The sequence below is a fragment of the Poecile atricapillus genome, chromosome W, assembly GCF_030490865.1.
Source record: "Poecile atricapillus isolate bPoeAtr1 chromosome W, bPoeAtr1.hap1, whole genome shotgun sequence".
NCBI classification, from domain to species: domain Eukaryota; kingdom Metazoa; phylum Chordata; class Aves; order Passeriformes; family Paridae; genus Poecile; species Poecile atricapillus.
The window spans coordinates 25,213,279-25,228,908 of NC_081288.1; the positions used below are offsets into that span (position 1 = coordinate 25,213,279).

General features: G+C 51.9%; 1 protein-coding gene across 4 annotated transcripts; it reads left to right on the top strand.

Moving 5' to 3' along the window:
* The first annotated feature begins 67 nt into the window (after window positions 1–67).
* Window positions 68–9,383, top strand: LOC131591764 (DNA replication licensing factor MCM5-like). 4 transcript variants are annotated; one of them, XM_058862801.1, is made up of 17 exons: window positions 68–180; window positions 461–643; window positions 1,507–1,633; window positions 1,731–1,859; window positions 2,146–2,318; window positions 3,594–3,749; window positions 3,844–4,010; window positions 4,600–4,771; window positions 4,874–4,985; window positions 5,734–5,877; window positions 6,178–6,243; window positions 6,802–6,978; window positions 7,075–7,187; window positions 7,419–7,547; window positions 7,764–7,906; window positions 8,467–8,594; window positions 9,022–9,383. In XM_058862801.1, exons 2-17 carry the CDS (start codon window positions 477–479, stop codon window positions 9,121–9,123), a joined length of 2,205 nt encoding a protein of 734 aa, XP_058718784.1. In that variant the 5' UTR covers window positions 68–180; window positions 461–476; the 3' UTR covers window positions 9,124–9,383. The 4 variants fall into 4 exon arrangements, with proteins under 4 accessions (XP_058718784.1, XP_058718783.1, XP_058718786.1 ...); XM_058862800.1 differs by having other exon boundaries at window positions 82–288; XM_058862803.1 differs by having other exon boundaries at window positions 102–123.
* Window positions 9,384–15,630: the final 6,247 nt, after the last annotated feature.

Below are 15,630 nucleotides of genomic sequence, written 5' to 3' on the forward strand. Positions count from 1 at the left end.
GCGGGCCGGCCAATCGGAGCGCGCGGCGGCGGAGGCAGCGCGCGCGCCTTGCGTCGGTTTGGTTTCCGCCGCGCGCCGCTTTTGCCGCGAAAACGTTGTCAGCGGGTTCCGGCGGGGAGCGAGGTACGGAGCGGCAGGGGACTGGCACCGGGATTGGCACCGGGACTGGCACCGGGACTGGCACCGGGATTGGCACCGGGATTGGCACCGGGACTGGTACCGGGACTGGCACCGGGACTGGCACCGGGATTGGCACCGGGATTAGCACCGGGATTGGCACCGGGACTGGTACCGGGGTTGGCACCGGGATGTCCCTGGGGCATTGCGGGGAAAGAGCGCGGCCAGTGCGTGGGGTGGGGTGCGGTGCGGGGCGGCTGGCGAGGGGCGGGCCCGCGGGGCATTTGGTGCGGGGCGGGGGGAGGAGGCGGCTGGGGCTGACCGAGCGCTCTCGCCCCCGCAGCGGAGCAGCAGCCGCGATGTCCGGCTTCGACGACCCCGGCATTTACTACAGCGACAGTTTCGGGGGAGACGCGTCCGTGGACGAGGGGCAGGTTCGGAAGTCGCAGCTGCAGAAGCGTTTCAAGGAATTCCTGCGGCAGTACCGAGTGGGCACGGACCGGACGGGCTTCACTTTCAAATACAGGTGCTGCTGTGGCCCCTTTTCTCCTTCTGAGCCTTACCCATTCCCACCTGCACATCCAGTCTGCTTTTAACCTCCCTCCTGCAGTGCACACCCCACATACACAATAGCCATTTTGTCTCTTCTTGTAGGCCGTAAAAAGCTCGGTATTAAGAGATGTTCGTATTTAACCTGATAGAAAAGCAGAGGTCTGGTGTTCTTACCGTTTTTTAGGCATCCAGCCAGCAGAAAAGGTGGCAATAGAGGGATCCACACTGCCAGGCTTGCACTTAGTTCTGAGATTCAAGGTCTGTCTTTGCAGTTGTAGTGCTTTCTGGTCTGGAGAATTGTCTGCATCCATTAAATCAGTGCACCGCTCCTCATGTGTGCCTTCTAAGTGTATGGAATTCCTTTGGCCACCCTTTGCCTATGAAGTTTGGAAATACAATGTTGAGAAAACATGGAGATACATCATAATCAAGGACTAGAATAGTCTTTCACCTCTGAATTTCAGTAATCCTGGCATTTTTAAGGAAAGTGTTGTTTGTTCTGTTATTACTTCCTTTGTTTTAAACCAGATCTTATGTACAGTCACTATTATCCTACAATAGAAATTTTCTCCTTGTTTATCTGGTCATGTAACTCCAGTAAATACTTTACATTGCCACTGCAAGCACTGGTGTCCCTGGTCTTATGTCACCTTTCAGAGTGGGCTTGGGTGAAAGATTGCCCGAGTTCCCCTGCACTTCTGGAACTCACCCTTTCTTGCTTTCCAAACCAAGGACTCCCTGCAGAACCTGTCTTTTCTGATCCCTGCTTGTTCTGAGGCCACTGTGGGTGACTAGTGCTTTCTACCCTGCAAACCTTTGCTGCTTCCTGCCTTCCAGGGATGAGCTCAAACGGCACTACAACCTGGGGCAGTACTGGGTGGAGGTGGAGATGGAAGACTTGGCCAGCTTTGATGAAGATCTTGCGGACTATTTGTACAAGCAACCGGCAGAGCACCTGCAGCTGGTAAGGATGGAGACTGGCAACCTAGAACATTGTCACGAGAGGAGCTCTGATGTCCTGCTGTAACAGACCCACTGATAGCCCATTGTTCCCTCTCTAGTTGGAAGAAGCAGCAAAAGAAGTCGCAGATGAGGTCACTCGTCCTCGTCCCTCGGGGGAGGAGGCTCTCCAAGACATCCAAGTGATGCTGAAGTCGGATGCCAACTCAGCCAACATCCGCAGCCTGAAGGTGAAGTGAATTGGCTGCTGTGCACAGCAGCATCTGTGTGGGTGTGATTGCAGGGGAGCTTTTGGTACCTGGTCACATGGCTGAGGGCACAGGCCACTCACTAATTAACAAGCAGCGTTACTCTGGAGCCTAACTCTGACTGCAAAGGGCTGTTATTGCTGGTTCCTGCTGCAGGGACATTATTGCTGTTAGTGCTGTTCTGCACAGAGTGTTCTGTCCTTTGCTCTCAGGCTTTCTACTTTCCCATCCAACTTCCATTGATGGCTTTCTCACTTTCCCTTTTCAGTCTGACCAGATGTCCCACCTTGTGAAGATCCCTGGGATTGTAATTGCAGCAACCCCTGTGAGAGCCAAAGCCACTAGAATCACCATCCAGTGCCGCAGCTGCCGCAACACCATCAGCAACATCTCGGTGCGCCCGGGCCTGGAGGGCTACGCTCTGCCCAGGAAATGCAACACGTAAGGACGGACATGGGCGTGCACCAGCAGGCTGGAGGGCGAGAAAAGACTGCATTTCCCCTTCCTGCTCCTGCTACATCCCGTGCATTGCAGAATCTGCTCCCATTTCCACAAGGCAGCAGCATCTGCACTGCTCTGCCTCCACCCTTCATGCTGCTCCTGTGCCAGTGTGCAACTCTGAGACTGGCAAGTTCTAGCTGTCCATCTGTGCACGTACTGGTTGTGACTCTGCGTGGTCAGTGCAGCATGCAGTGTTGAGTGAGCGTGTCCAGGGAGTTCTTTTTATTTACAGGGAATTTCGCCTGTTGTACCTAAAGGTTCATTCCTGACTCCAGCTGTCTCATAAAGCTGTGTTAAGTTGCTCTTCTCTTTTCCAAACAAACTCCTTGCTTCCACATTCGTACTCCTGAGGGGGCTGTTTTGTGTTACCTTCCTTAGGGATGCTTTTCTACTAGCCTTTTTATCCTGTTTTACAGCTCTTGGTGCCTCAGAACTGTGAGCATCAGGCTGCCACTGTGCTGCAGCTGTCGAGGCAGCCAGTCCTGATGGGTTAGGTTTTTGGGCTCATTCCTGCCAGTATTTATTTTCTGCACCTGACCTCTAATGCAGCTTGAGAGGGGTTTGGGCTGGGGATCATTCTTGTGTGTGGTCTGTACAGCACCTCACTCCTGATCCCTGACTTCATGAGTGCATCTGCACTCTGGTTTTGCCCTCCCTGAAAGCCCTGCATGGAGTCAGGCATCAGTCATGCCGCTCTGAGACAGCAGCAGGATGTGGAGCTGCTCGTTGTCTCAGAGAGCTTGTAAATCTAGCAAGGCAGCTATGTCTTGAGAGACTGGGAGGTGGATGTCAGCCTTGTCACATTGCTAATTGCTTTCTCACCAGAAACCACTTAACATTTGCTTCGTGCATGAGGTTGTAAGGAAAAACGCCCTGCCATGTCACGGAGTCTGTGCTGCTACCTTCTGTGTAATTAATGAATTACCTTTCCTGCTTATAGCTAGCAGGGGAGGGGTGGGAGGCAGGGAGAGTGCCCAGACAAGTGTCACCCTGCCTCTGGCTTGTTCTAATGTACACATTTGGCACCTGTTGAAGACAAGACAGAGGGCTTGGTGGCCTTTGGTCTGGCCCCCTGTGTCTACCCTTACCTGCTGATGTGGCGCTGCTTGGAAGGGGCAGCTGCCCCTTGCTATCCCTGCCATCCCCTCCACAGGTGTGCTCTGAGGGGTGACTCCTCAGTGCTAACAGCCTTCCCTGGTTGATCTCTCTGCACAGAGAACAAGCTGGACGCCCAAGGTGCCCTCTGGACCCTTACTTTATCATGCCAGATAAGTGCAAGTGTGTGGATTTCCAGGTCCTGAAGCTGCAGGAGTCGCCGGATGCTGTGCCACACGGGGAGATGCCCCGGCACTTGCAGCTCTACTGTGAAAGGTACTGGCACAGCCTTCCCACCCTGCCCCTGCTGGCTGTTGCTGGTGCCATCATTTCCCACCACCATCCTCTGCTTTCCCCTGTCTCCCCTTAGGTACCTGTGTGACAAAGTTGTCCCAGGGAACAGAGTCACTATCATGGGGATCTACTCCATCAAGAAATCTGTGCAGAGCAAGAACAAAAGCCGTTACAGTGTGGGGGTGGGCATCCGGAGCGCTTACATCCGCGTGGTGGGCATCCAGGTGGATACAGAGGGCTCAGGTGAGGGCAGCTTCTGGTGTGCATTTGGTCTGTGTTGGTAGCCTGGTGTAGGGAGACACTCCCCACCCTGTTCCTGAACAATGTGATCCCTCAGCAAGAGCTGTTTGAAATCACAGCCTTGTTGGTCCTTCTCTGCTGTTTATATAACAGAGGGTTCAAGCCATTTCAGGGGTCTGACTTGCCCTGGGCTCTCTATAGTTATGTCCTATAAGGCTTTTTCTCAGTCATATTAAATGAGGAGGTCTCAGCCTGAGTCCTTCAGGGTGTTTAAGTGAGAATCTGCTAAGCCATCCCTGAGGATCCTGGCTGAAGTCCATGCTTAAAATTGTATTTAAAACAATGGTCCTGACTGTAATTCTCCCTCTGGTTCTAGCAGAGCTGCTTTGCCCAAGGTCCTTGCTTTTTCTTACCAGCCTTTAAGGACAGCCTGCCTTGCTGGGTTAGCAGGCCTTCTCCACTTTTCCCACGTGGTGGCACTTGGCATGATCTGCAAGAGGGGATTTTGGTTGTGGGGTGAGGGGGGGTGATATAATTTCCTTTAAAACCTCCATTTGTTCACTGTTGCATCACTCCCCTCATCCCTGTGCAGGACGTAGCTTCACTGGCTCGGTGACCCCTCAAGAAGAGGAGGAACTCCGTCGCCTTGCTGCCACGCCCAACATCTACGAGACCATTGCCAAGAGCATTGCGCCCTCCATCTACGGCAGCACTGACATCAAGAAGGCCATTGCCTGCCTCTTATTTGGAGGCTCCCGCAAGAGGTGGGGAAGAGTCAGCCTTTCTTAGCAAAGTCAGTACTTTCTTATCAAAATAAAGGCTCACCATCTCTCCTCCCTCTCTTCTTTCCAACCCCATCACTCCAGGCTTCCGGATGGGCTGACCCGCAGAGGGGACATCAACTTGCTGATGCTGGGGGACCCTGGCACAGCCAAATCCCAACTGCTGAAGTTTGTTGAGAAGTGTTCACCCATTGGGGTACGTGGCTCGAGGTACCACTTGTAGCACACCCCTTTTCTCTCTGCTGCTCCTTGTCTAGCCCCAGAGATGAGACTGTGGTCACAGCAGACACTTGCCTGTGCATCCCCAAGTAGACTTGGTGGCAGAGGCATGAACTGCCATTTTTGGTACTAGCCTAGAAGGGATGGGGAATGAGGGTGGGAAGGGGAAGAAGGTAATGCTTTTTATTATGCTGTGAGCTGGGCTGTTTGCAGATGTCCAAAGACGTGCCTTATGCTGCTGTTTATTGTCGAGAATTGATCAGCAGAGGGGCTGGCTGGTCAGGACAAATTGAGTTGACTGCATCTCAGGCACGGACCTCCAGCCTGAGCCCAGGCATAGAATTATGTTTTCAGCTGTGGTTTTTTGTAGTCTCTATTAAACTCAGCCTCTGACTGTATTGTTCCCTCCAGGGGCAAACAAAGCTAATGCAGCAGCCTACCAAACAATGAATCACTCCCTGTTCTGTACTTAATATCTGTGTTTGTGTCTGCACGCCCTTCAGTGTGTCAAGCTTAGTCCAAGGCTCTGGACAAGGCAGTAGTCCTTCTCTTTACCCAGCACATCCGCTTTTTACATGTGCTGAGGGCTTTTCCTGGAGGTTCTTCCCCCAGGAGCTCTAGATTTTGTGGTGCTAGGGGTGTTCTGTCTCTCGGCTGGGGCACTGGGCTCCTGGGTGCTGCTGCAGCTGATGTGCTGTCCCTTTCTTTGTCCCACATGCCACTAGGTGTACACCTCAGGAAAAGGCAGCAGTGCTGCTGGCTTGACAGCCTCAGTGATCCGTGACCCTGTCTCCAGGAATTTCTTCATGGAGGGAGGAGCCATGGTGCTGGCAGACGGGGGAGTGGTGTGCATCGATGAGTTTGACAAGGTACCGCTGGGGCTGCCTGTGTGGGAGTGGGAAGGAGAGCCCTTGGGATGCCAGCCTGTCCCAGACGAACCCAGAGTTGCAGAAGGAAGGGCAACTCCTCTGAGACCCTCACTTTCTTTCAGGGAAGGTCAGGGGGATGGGGCTGCAAGGGAATTCAGTTACATCCTGCCCTCTTGGGCAGAGGTCCTCACAGAGCTTTTTGCTGGGGGTCACTTCAGTAAGCATGTAGCAGAGGTGTGGCAGAGGTGACTGATGGTGACCTTTTCTCCTTGCCTGGTTTCTCTCACCTGGGATGAAAAGATGCGGGAGGATGACCGTGTGGCCATCCACGAGGCGATGGAGCAGCAGACCATCTCCATTGCCAAGGTGAGCTGTGCACTGATGCATGCTGCCCTGAGGGGGGACCTGAGAGCCCAGCAACCAGTGGTCACACATCTTTTGACAGAACTGCCCATTTTAGAGTCCAGGCAGTGGTATTGATGGTTGCTGGTCCGAGATCAGTCAGCCCTGCCTGGAGGCTTTGGGCAGCTTGAACTTCATGGCTTCTCCTTGCTGGTGGCTGTCAGGCTGTACCTGCAAACCCGTGCTTTGTGCCAGAGCTGCTCAGGAGGACTCAGCCCTGTCTGCCCAGTGTCAGATCACAAACCTGGGGTGAGGTCTCCTGTGTCTCTGCCCTTGTCAAGAGGTTTTAAATGAAATTACTCAGTGCTCAAGTTTCAGCTGAAGCCAGTCCCCCTCCAAAAGGATATGTGCTTCCGGCCCCTCAATTACAGAGCAATTGGTGCTACTTATGGGACTTTATTTAAATGCAAGTGATTGACAATGAGTCCTTGGAAATGGCTTTCAACCTTTCACTGAATTAATGACCTGCTGTGACATGGAGGTGGTGTTGACACCATCCCTTTTTTTTGCCTTCACCCACAGGCAGGAATCACAACCACACTGAATTCCCGCTGCTCTGTTCTGGCAGCTGCCAACTCCGTCTTTGGGCGCTGGGATGAGACCAAGGGCGAGGAGAACATTGATTTTATGCCCACCATCCTGTCCCGATTTGACATGATCTTCATTGTTAAGGATGAGCACAATGAGGAGCGAGACATGGTGCGTTGAGCCGCGTGGGTGCAGCTGGTGCCCCTTCCTTTGGGAGGAGGAGGAGGTGGGGGCGTTCTCCTGTCTGACTGCCCTATGCTTTCCCAGACACTGGCCAAGCACGTGATGTCCTTACACGTGAGTGCCTTGACGCAGACCCAGGCCGTGGAGGGCGAGATCGAGCTGAACAAGCTGAAGAAGCTCATCTCCTTCTGTCGGACGTGAGTGGCATGCGTGTCTTTCTGGCAGCGCCCAGGCTGCGCAGGGGGAGGCATGGGGAGAGTGGTGAGAGGAAAACCATGCAGCACTCTGGGTGGCCTTTCTCTTAACTCCTGTCTTGAAAAAAAGGTGCAAGAGTGGCTCTCTCTGGTGCTGCAGCACCCAAGGAAGGGAGGGGGGCCCAAGGGTCCGTCCCCAGTGGCGCTGCCTCCAGCTCCTGTCCCCCCTTGCAGGAAGTGTGGCCCTCGGCTGTCGGCAGGGGCGGCGGAGAAGCTGAAGAACCGCTACGTCCTGATGCGCAGCGGCACCCGCCAGCACGAGCAGGAGAGCAACCGCCGCTCCAGCATCCCCATCACTATCCGGTGAGCAGCACCCCGAAACCGCTGGGATTAGGGCTGCATTACTGGGCTGGTCCAGGAAGGGGACTGGTATGGGAGGGTGTGGCCCTGAACACTGAAAGTGGTGTGGGGGGAGGCAGGAGGTGCTTGGAGTGGGGTAGATGGGCATGACAGGCAGGAGTCGGGGAAGAAAACACCCTAGCTGCAGTAGAAAGCAGAGAATGTTTCCTGTGGCTGCAGGCAGCTGGAGGCCGTCGTGCGCATTGCCGAGTCCCTGGCCAAGATGAGGCTTCAGCCCTTTGCCACCGAGGCAGATGTTGAGGAGGCCTTGCGGCTCTTCCACGTGTCCACTCTCGATGCGGCCATGTCGGGCAACCTGTCAGGTGAGGAGGAGATGTTCTGTGCTGGGGGTAGGAGCCATGGCTGGACCTGGCTGCTCAGGGCAGGGAGACACGAGCTCCTCTCCCACAACCTGGCTGTCAGGGGCAGGTGCTGGACCTCCTTCCTGGACAAAGACAAAGCAATGCTTGTGGCAGCAAGGGGCCATCATGGCTGTGGGGCTGTGCCTCACAGGGAGAGCAATGGCAAATTACACTGAGGGTCTCCTGTGCTGCTCAGGGAGGGCTGGCCTGGTCCCAACAGCAGAGTCTGGTGTTGGATATGACGCCCCAACCAGTTAACCCTCTAACATCTTTCTCTGTGGGGATGAAGACAATGTTTCCTTGGGCAGCAGGATGGAACAAAGGGTTTGAAGGACTCCAGAAGTCAGGTCAATGTTCAGTTGTGTGGTTGGAGTTCCACAGCCTTTTACAGTGGAGTTGTTCATGGGTTCCCTAAAGTCTCTAAGCTGTGCAGGTGTGGTGAGAGACACAGGAGATGAGTGCTTTGTCTTGGAGAGTGACTTCTGGGCGGCACAGAGAGCTCACACAATGTCTCTCTGCAGGGGCAGAAGGCTTCACAACCCAGGAGGACCAAGAGATGCTGTCCCGCATTGAGAAGCAGCTCAAGCGCCGCTTTGCCATCGGCTCCCAGGTGTCTGAGCACAGCATCGTCCAGGACTTCCTGCGGCAGGTAGGTCAGGAACCCCATGGAGGGCTGGGCTGTGAAACCAGGGACTCCAGGCTGCTGCTGGGAGCATGAAACCCCTTCCCCAAGAGTGGACTAGCGAGCCATTTGGTCATGCTTTTGAAGTTGTTTGTAGGGAATGGGGTGCAATGTGATTGCAGAGTTTAAGGGGACTCAGGTGAGTTTCTGCAAAAGCTCTGAGGTCTAGGGCTGGTTTGGGGTCCTACCCTTGAAACCAGAATTTTGATTTGTGACACTGGCTGCAGTCAGATCTAAAATAGTGAAAGGGGAAGTGAGCATCAGTGTCTTGACTATTGGGCTTGCTCCTTCTAGAGAGTCCTAGCCAGGCTCTAGGCAAAGGTTGCAGGTTCCTGCTGAGCTCCTGTCTGCTATTTCGTGGTGGCTCATCTTTCCCCGCTCTCCTCTCTTGCAGAAATACCCAGAACATGCCATCTACAAGGTGCTGCAGCTGATGATGCGGCGGGGGGAGATCCAGCACCGCATGCAGCGCAAGGTCCTGTATCGCATCAAGTGACCTCCCTGTCCCAGGCTCCAGGAGAGAACTGCTGCTGCTGCTTGACACCTGCCCAGGAATAGGCAGAGTGCCCCTGGGAGCTGGGGCCTGCTCCTGAAAGAAGCTTTTCCTTGGGGAGCCAAAAAGCTCCAGGCCTCCATCTTGAACCAGGGTTTGGGGTGCTCCAGGTGTCCCTTGTGTGCTGTGTTGCTGTGTCACGTCCACATTTCTTTGAACTCCAAAAGCTTTTAGTCTGTATTAAAATAAAACCTGATATTGGTAGCTCGGGATCTTTGGTCCTGCGGTGCAGAGGACATAGGGATCCCCTTCCTCCTTTGAAGGGGGTGCAGGATTTTGAAGAGAAAGGTGGCCCTCCTGCCTGCCTCCTGTTACGCACTTAATCTCACTCAGGCTCCAGCCTCATGGGCAGCACCAGCAGCCCTGAAGGCAGAAATTCATTTCTCACTCAGGGTTTGTCTATTAAGGCATAAAGCCTGTTGGCACAGGCTGTCCAGTTGGGCTCAGCAGTGCAGGAGGTACTTTACCCACTCCCTGTGTGCAGTCTGCTGCATTTTTCCCCCTTGGCCAGTGGCAGTGAAGGAAATTATTTGCTGTTTGTTCCCTGCTCTTTGCTAATCCCTTTGCCTTCTCCCAGGGCTGCAGCAGGGAAACCCTTTAGTCTGCAGTTTTAAGAGGAGGCAGGGGCTGAGTTCCCTGCTTGCTCCAGTGGGGATGTGGATGCAGGATAATCCCCATGAGCTGTGTGCTGTCCTCCAAGTAGTCCCTGACACCTCCTCCTTTATACCAATGGCACACGCCAGGAGCCTTTCCTGGACACTGCCCCAGGGTGTCCTTGTGCAGCTACTCACCCTTCTACATTTGCAGCACAATCTTGCACTTACAAACTTGGCAGAATTTCGTTATTTCTAGCATATTAGTACTGGCTCTCCTAAGTGTTCTCACAAGATGTGTGGTGCTGGTAGGTCCCTGCTCTCAGCAGGTCAGGGCCACCTTGGCTGTGAGAACACTGGTGGGGGCCTTTGAAGACAGCAGTGTTGGGTGAGCAAAGCTGCTGCACGTGGTGGACAGGCTGGTGCCTATGTCTGCTTTCAGGCTGAAAAACCCCAGGAGAGGTTTCAATAGCGACAGAAGCGTTCAGGGCCAGCAGAGGGTACCAGAGCCTTGAGGATGCCGAGCTGTGGCCCTGCTTGTGGTGCTGCCTCCTTCTAGAGGGAAAACCAAGGGGTCCCAAGGGCTGTGGTGTGGTGTGCACTCAGTGTGGCAGCTGCTACACAAGGGCTGGGCCCCACTGCAGCACTTGGGGAGTTCAACAACATCCCTCTGCTTCTGGGTTTTTTTTTTTGCACATAAGGTGCACTCCTTATGTGGTTGTGGAAGTCTAGAGGGGCTGGGGTGGTGGTGACATGGGAAAGACTGGCTGCAAATTAGGAGAAGGAGCCTTCTGCTCTTCATTTTCCAATTTTTTTGGTTGGGGACAGCCTTTGTGTAGGGCTAGAAGGAAGAGAAGGCTGGCCTCAGAATATGCAGGGATAGGTCTCATTCTAGTGATTTTATCGCCCCATGTTTTTGCATGTGCCAAGCACCTCACAGTGCTTCTTAGAGCAAGCAATGCTGGGGCAAAAGGGGGCCCCTTCTTTTCCCCATAGGAAAAAAAAAAGGCACCTCCTATTCTCACAGTGCTCCCTGGATGGAAAAACAAGAAAAGGATGTTGCTGCTCCATGGAGGGGATCATCTACAGGAAGAAGAGTAAGTGAATTTAGGAATAACAGCCACATCCTCCCCTAGAAACTGAAGTTCTCAAAACTACCAGTCAGAAAGCATCCTGCCCTCCTCTCAAGCTTGCAGCATCAGGAGTGGCTCAGAGCAGGGCCAGCACAGGCCTGAGGCAGCAGCTTGGTGTTGTGGCTGTTTTTCTGCCATGAGCCACTGCCCCTGCAGAGCTGCAGTAATGGGTCCTGCAGGTTTCTCAGATCCTGCCACCGTCCCACAAGTACCTCTGTCCTTGCTTTGAAGGTGCAGGCAGTATCTGTCTGTGGTTCTTTCAGAGGTGCACAAGAGCCCAGCAAACAAGGGAAGTGGGTGTGGGAGTATGGGACCAGTACCTACAGCCTCTATTAATGCTGCCTCTGGAGCATTAAGAGGCAATGCCTCTGTTCCCAGGCTTGAAAACAACAGCCAGTGATGGGGCTGTGTGGGGAGAGAGATGGGGATAGGCTAATGGAACACAATGCAAAGGGCTCTATTTCCATCATGTACCTTCCTTCCTTCCTTGCCTCCTTTCTTCCCTCAGACACCCCCTCATCATCACAATTTTTTTTCTGTACAGGAGCAATAGGACAGGGCTGGATTTTGGCTGCTGCTGGCTGCCAGTGGTGGTCATGTGTCGTTCAGAGGTCTTAAATGAGCCATCATCTCCAGGAACATCAAGCTGTGCTGGGCGTTGGCAGGTGTGGAGGTTGGAAATTCTAATTTTTTAATGTTGTTTTTGTGACATGATAGAGAGCGAAGGTAGATTTCCGTGATGGGGATCAGAATGATTGATCTCTTTGTGGCAAGAAATGTGTTGATTATATGGTATGAGGTTATGTAAGTGTACGTACGACTTGAAACAACATTGTTTAGCAATTAATGCATGCAGCGTTACCAAAAGGAGCAGAGCTGGGATGTGCGCAACTGGTATTGTTTGGAACTTGAGATCACTGGTTAGTGCTGATTTGTGTTGAACGTAGCACTGCAAGTGGAAATTTTGTGATGAACAGTTCTCAGTTGGGTAGGTGCATGGCAATACCTACCTGATAAGGGATTGCTGGTCCTGAAGATGACCAGATTTTTCCTCAAATCAAATGATAACTACTTGAGACTGTCATCCTCCTGGTGAAGGTGTCTCTTTTTGGTCTCATTTGAAGTTCTGGCATGCTGAGATTTGGGATAAAGTCCATGTCCAAATGTCATTAGATGACCAAAAATACTGTTTTCAAATACAATACTAACAGAGAGAGCAAAACCAATCAGGCTTAGCCACTTGGATCTGAGCAGCACAGCATTCCCTTACCTAGCCCACTCACCGGACCTTGTCCCTTCCTCACCTCAGTTCTGTCTCTGGCACAGGAAGCCCCTTCCCTACCCATGGTTTATCCCCTTGGGAAGCACAGTTGGATGAAAGTAATCACCCCAAACCAGGCAGCCATCAAGGTGCCTTTGATTCAAAGCTTGGGCTGTTGTAGAAGACACTGACCTCTTGCCACAATGAGTTAATACCCAAAGAACTTGCAGACTACATCTAATTCTGCATGAGATGTGTTAATCTGTGTGAGTGGATCACTCCAAAGAGACACAGTCCACTGGGCTCTTGGCAGAATGTTTGGTTGTCCAAGGACATAGCCTTAAGCTGCACCAGGGAGGGTTTTGGCTGGACATTATGAGCAATTTCTTCACAGGAAAGGTGATTGGAATGGGCTGCCCAGGGAGGTGTTTAAGGAAAGACTGGATGTGGTGCTTAGTGCCATGGTCTAGTTGACATGGTGGTATTAGGTCATAGGTCAGACTTGATGATCTCAAAGGTCTTTTCCAATCTAGTTGATTTGTGATTCTGTGAAGCTCATCAGAATATTTCTATGAAATGTCAGTGGAGCTCCAGCAAAGCTGAGTCATCACATCTGCACCACTCAGATTTCTTCCATCTCTGTGTAGGATGAGAGCTGTTGCAGTGCAGCAACATAACCTCTGAACATGTTGTGAGTGTCACTTCCTCCATAAAATAAAACAGAACCGAACTGCAGAGTCCTGAGGGCTATTGCTCAAGGATGTGAGATAAACACTGGCGAGTGGGATATGCTCATATGGGCAATGTGAGAAATAATCTCATCTGGTCCAGCAAGCACCAATCTCAGACAGATGAAGCTGGGACTCCTTCCCCCTTTCTGCTGCTGACTTACTGGACTAGTTGTGCAAGGACTTTATCTCTTTGCCTGTTATGGATAATAACCTTTTTGGAGCACACATCACTTCTTACCATGATTTTGTGCAGTGTCTGACAGAACCAGTAGCCCAGTCTCAGTGGAAGAGTTTACCTGCTGGCTTAAATAATTAACACATTCTAGGGCTTCTCCAGCCCTTATTAGGATGAGAAATGATCTCCTGCAGGCAAAGAAATTCCTGTGACTTGCTCTGGACAATGCCAGAAAAGATCAAGAAACCAAGGAAGACCATGGTACAGCAATGCTGTGCTGCCATGTGGAACAGCACATGTGTCATGGGTTGGGGTGCCTCTGAAGTGCTCTGCTGGGTGGGGCTCTCATGCTGACTCTCAAGTCCTCTAAATCTGGCTAGCAGCCTGTATCCCCTAATTCTGGCCTAGGCTCCTTCAAAATCCCAAACCAGTCATTCTCCCACAGTGGTAACGTACCTATGTCTGCTACTGCTCTTTGTCATGTTCTGCCATCCTTTTGCAGCATCCTTTGCTCTTTCCTGGACACCTCTGCTCCAGGTTTCTCCCAGCAATCCCAGGCAGTCCATTTACTTCTCTTCCCCTCCACTTCATGCCTCATGCCTGCTCTCTCTTCTCATCTGCATGGTCATCCCCTCCTGTTTCCCTTCCTGGCCATTGTGGTCTGTCCCATGCCACTTTACAGAGTGCTTAGCAAAAGCTTCCCTGCTTCACATGCAGGCATGACATCAGGGTATAACTTGCTGGATCAACTCTCAGCACTGCATGTTAGGAACAGGACACTAAACACTAAGAGACATTCCTTAGAGAACATCTCCTGGACCATCTGCTACTTCCTGGCTATTCCTCTTCTCCTTGCCCTTCAGCTTTCACTGAGCCAAGGTGCTCCACCTCCTCTCCCCATTATTTATCTTTGCCTTATATTGCCTTCCTTTTTTATTTTTTCATAAAGCTTTTCTTTTTCTCAGACTGATGTGTGGGCAATCTGGTCCGAAATCCCACAGATCTCTGGCCACGAAAGCCAGGCAGCACTGGTTTATAAGCCTTTTGGATCCTCAGAACAAAGGCAGGAGCACTATCCTGCTTGCCTTGATCCCAGTAACCGTGGACTGCTTGCTGAGTGGGAAGCAGGTCTGTCCATAGCTGGCCACACACTGTCACTGGTCAGCACCCAGCACCTCTGGCAGTTTAAAAATACATCTATAAATAGATGCACAGGCATCCTTCCTTGCTGGAAATCCTTCACTTGATAGTCTGTCAGGTTTCAAACTGCACCTGGTATTATTTAGACCCTGACACGAATGACCAAAAAGGTGAACTTCAATATTTCACTAGGACTCTGCAGTGAAGTGCATAATGTTAAAGATATTTATAAAGTTTTTAGAGAAATGGCTGACAGCCCATCTAGCATACAGGTAATATCACTGTCCTAGACCCTTGCACCAGAATAAGGTGCACATTCTACATTATCAGTTATCTTCCCTTTGTGCCTTGTAATGAGGAGGTGTTTGGTGGTCTGCCCAGGAGTGCAGACTGCCACCGGTCTGGGAGGTTTGCCATTCGCATGGGTCCAGCAGGTGAAGGGTGAGGGCATGAGCTGGGGAGAACTGAAGACACAGAGGAAAACAGCTTTGCCAGCACCACATGGCTCTGACAAACTGCTCAGTGCCAGAGTCCTACGTACCTGATGCTCAGTCCAGATTTTTTGGCAGCATAGCTGCTGCAATGGGGGAACTCCAATGACTGATTTACCTGGCTTCTCCTGAGTCAGGCAATTAAAATATCATGGTTTCCCCAGTAACATCACTACTGCCACACTGCACCAACATTGCTTTACTGTACCCTATTCAGGTACAGATGCAACTTCTAGTAATGGATAGATCACATGCACAGAGGGTGGAGCTTCTGCGGTTGCATCTCTTGCACTGGAGAAAAGCTAGGTCAGAGAACCAGCTCAGAAGGAGAAGTTCAGCATTCAAGTCCATCCTCTATGAGAAAATACAGAAGACCTATTTGTTTGTGGCTCATGCTGCATGCCCCAAACCCAGAGCCACAATTTACAGTCATGATCCCTTCACCTTTCTTGCTCCTCAGAGGATAAAATGGTTTCCTGTTTATTCCAATGGGCAGCTGTTGTATCCACAGGGGAGAGCAGCACTCATGGTTAACATGGCTGATGTCCAGACACGTTTTGCAGAAGTTGCTTGTTTGTTTGCTGGGCTGTCCAGCAGCTGCTGAATGGCCTGCCTTTGGGAACAGGAGACTCCCAGGCAATTCTCAGATGCTAGAGCATGGGAGAGGACGTGTTCCCCCCACACTGGGATCAGCAGACAGGGAAGAGGTCCTGAGGTCTTCTTCAACATCTGCCATGTGCTGAAGTATTTTAGGCACTATTAGGTCCTCCTTTGACTTCTTCACCTGGTTCATGTGTGCTCCAGAGATGTTCTGTGTTACCCATGGGAGAGCAGAGGCAATGCTCTGCCTCAGGGTCTCATAACCTCAGCAAATACTGCTACACATGAGCTGGAGTTCATAGCCAAGGCTATAAGACATCCAGAAC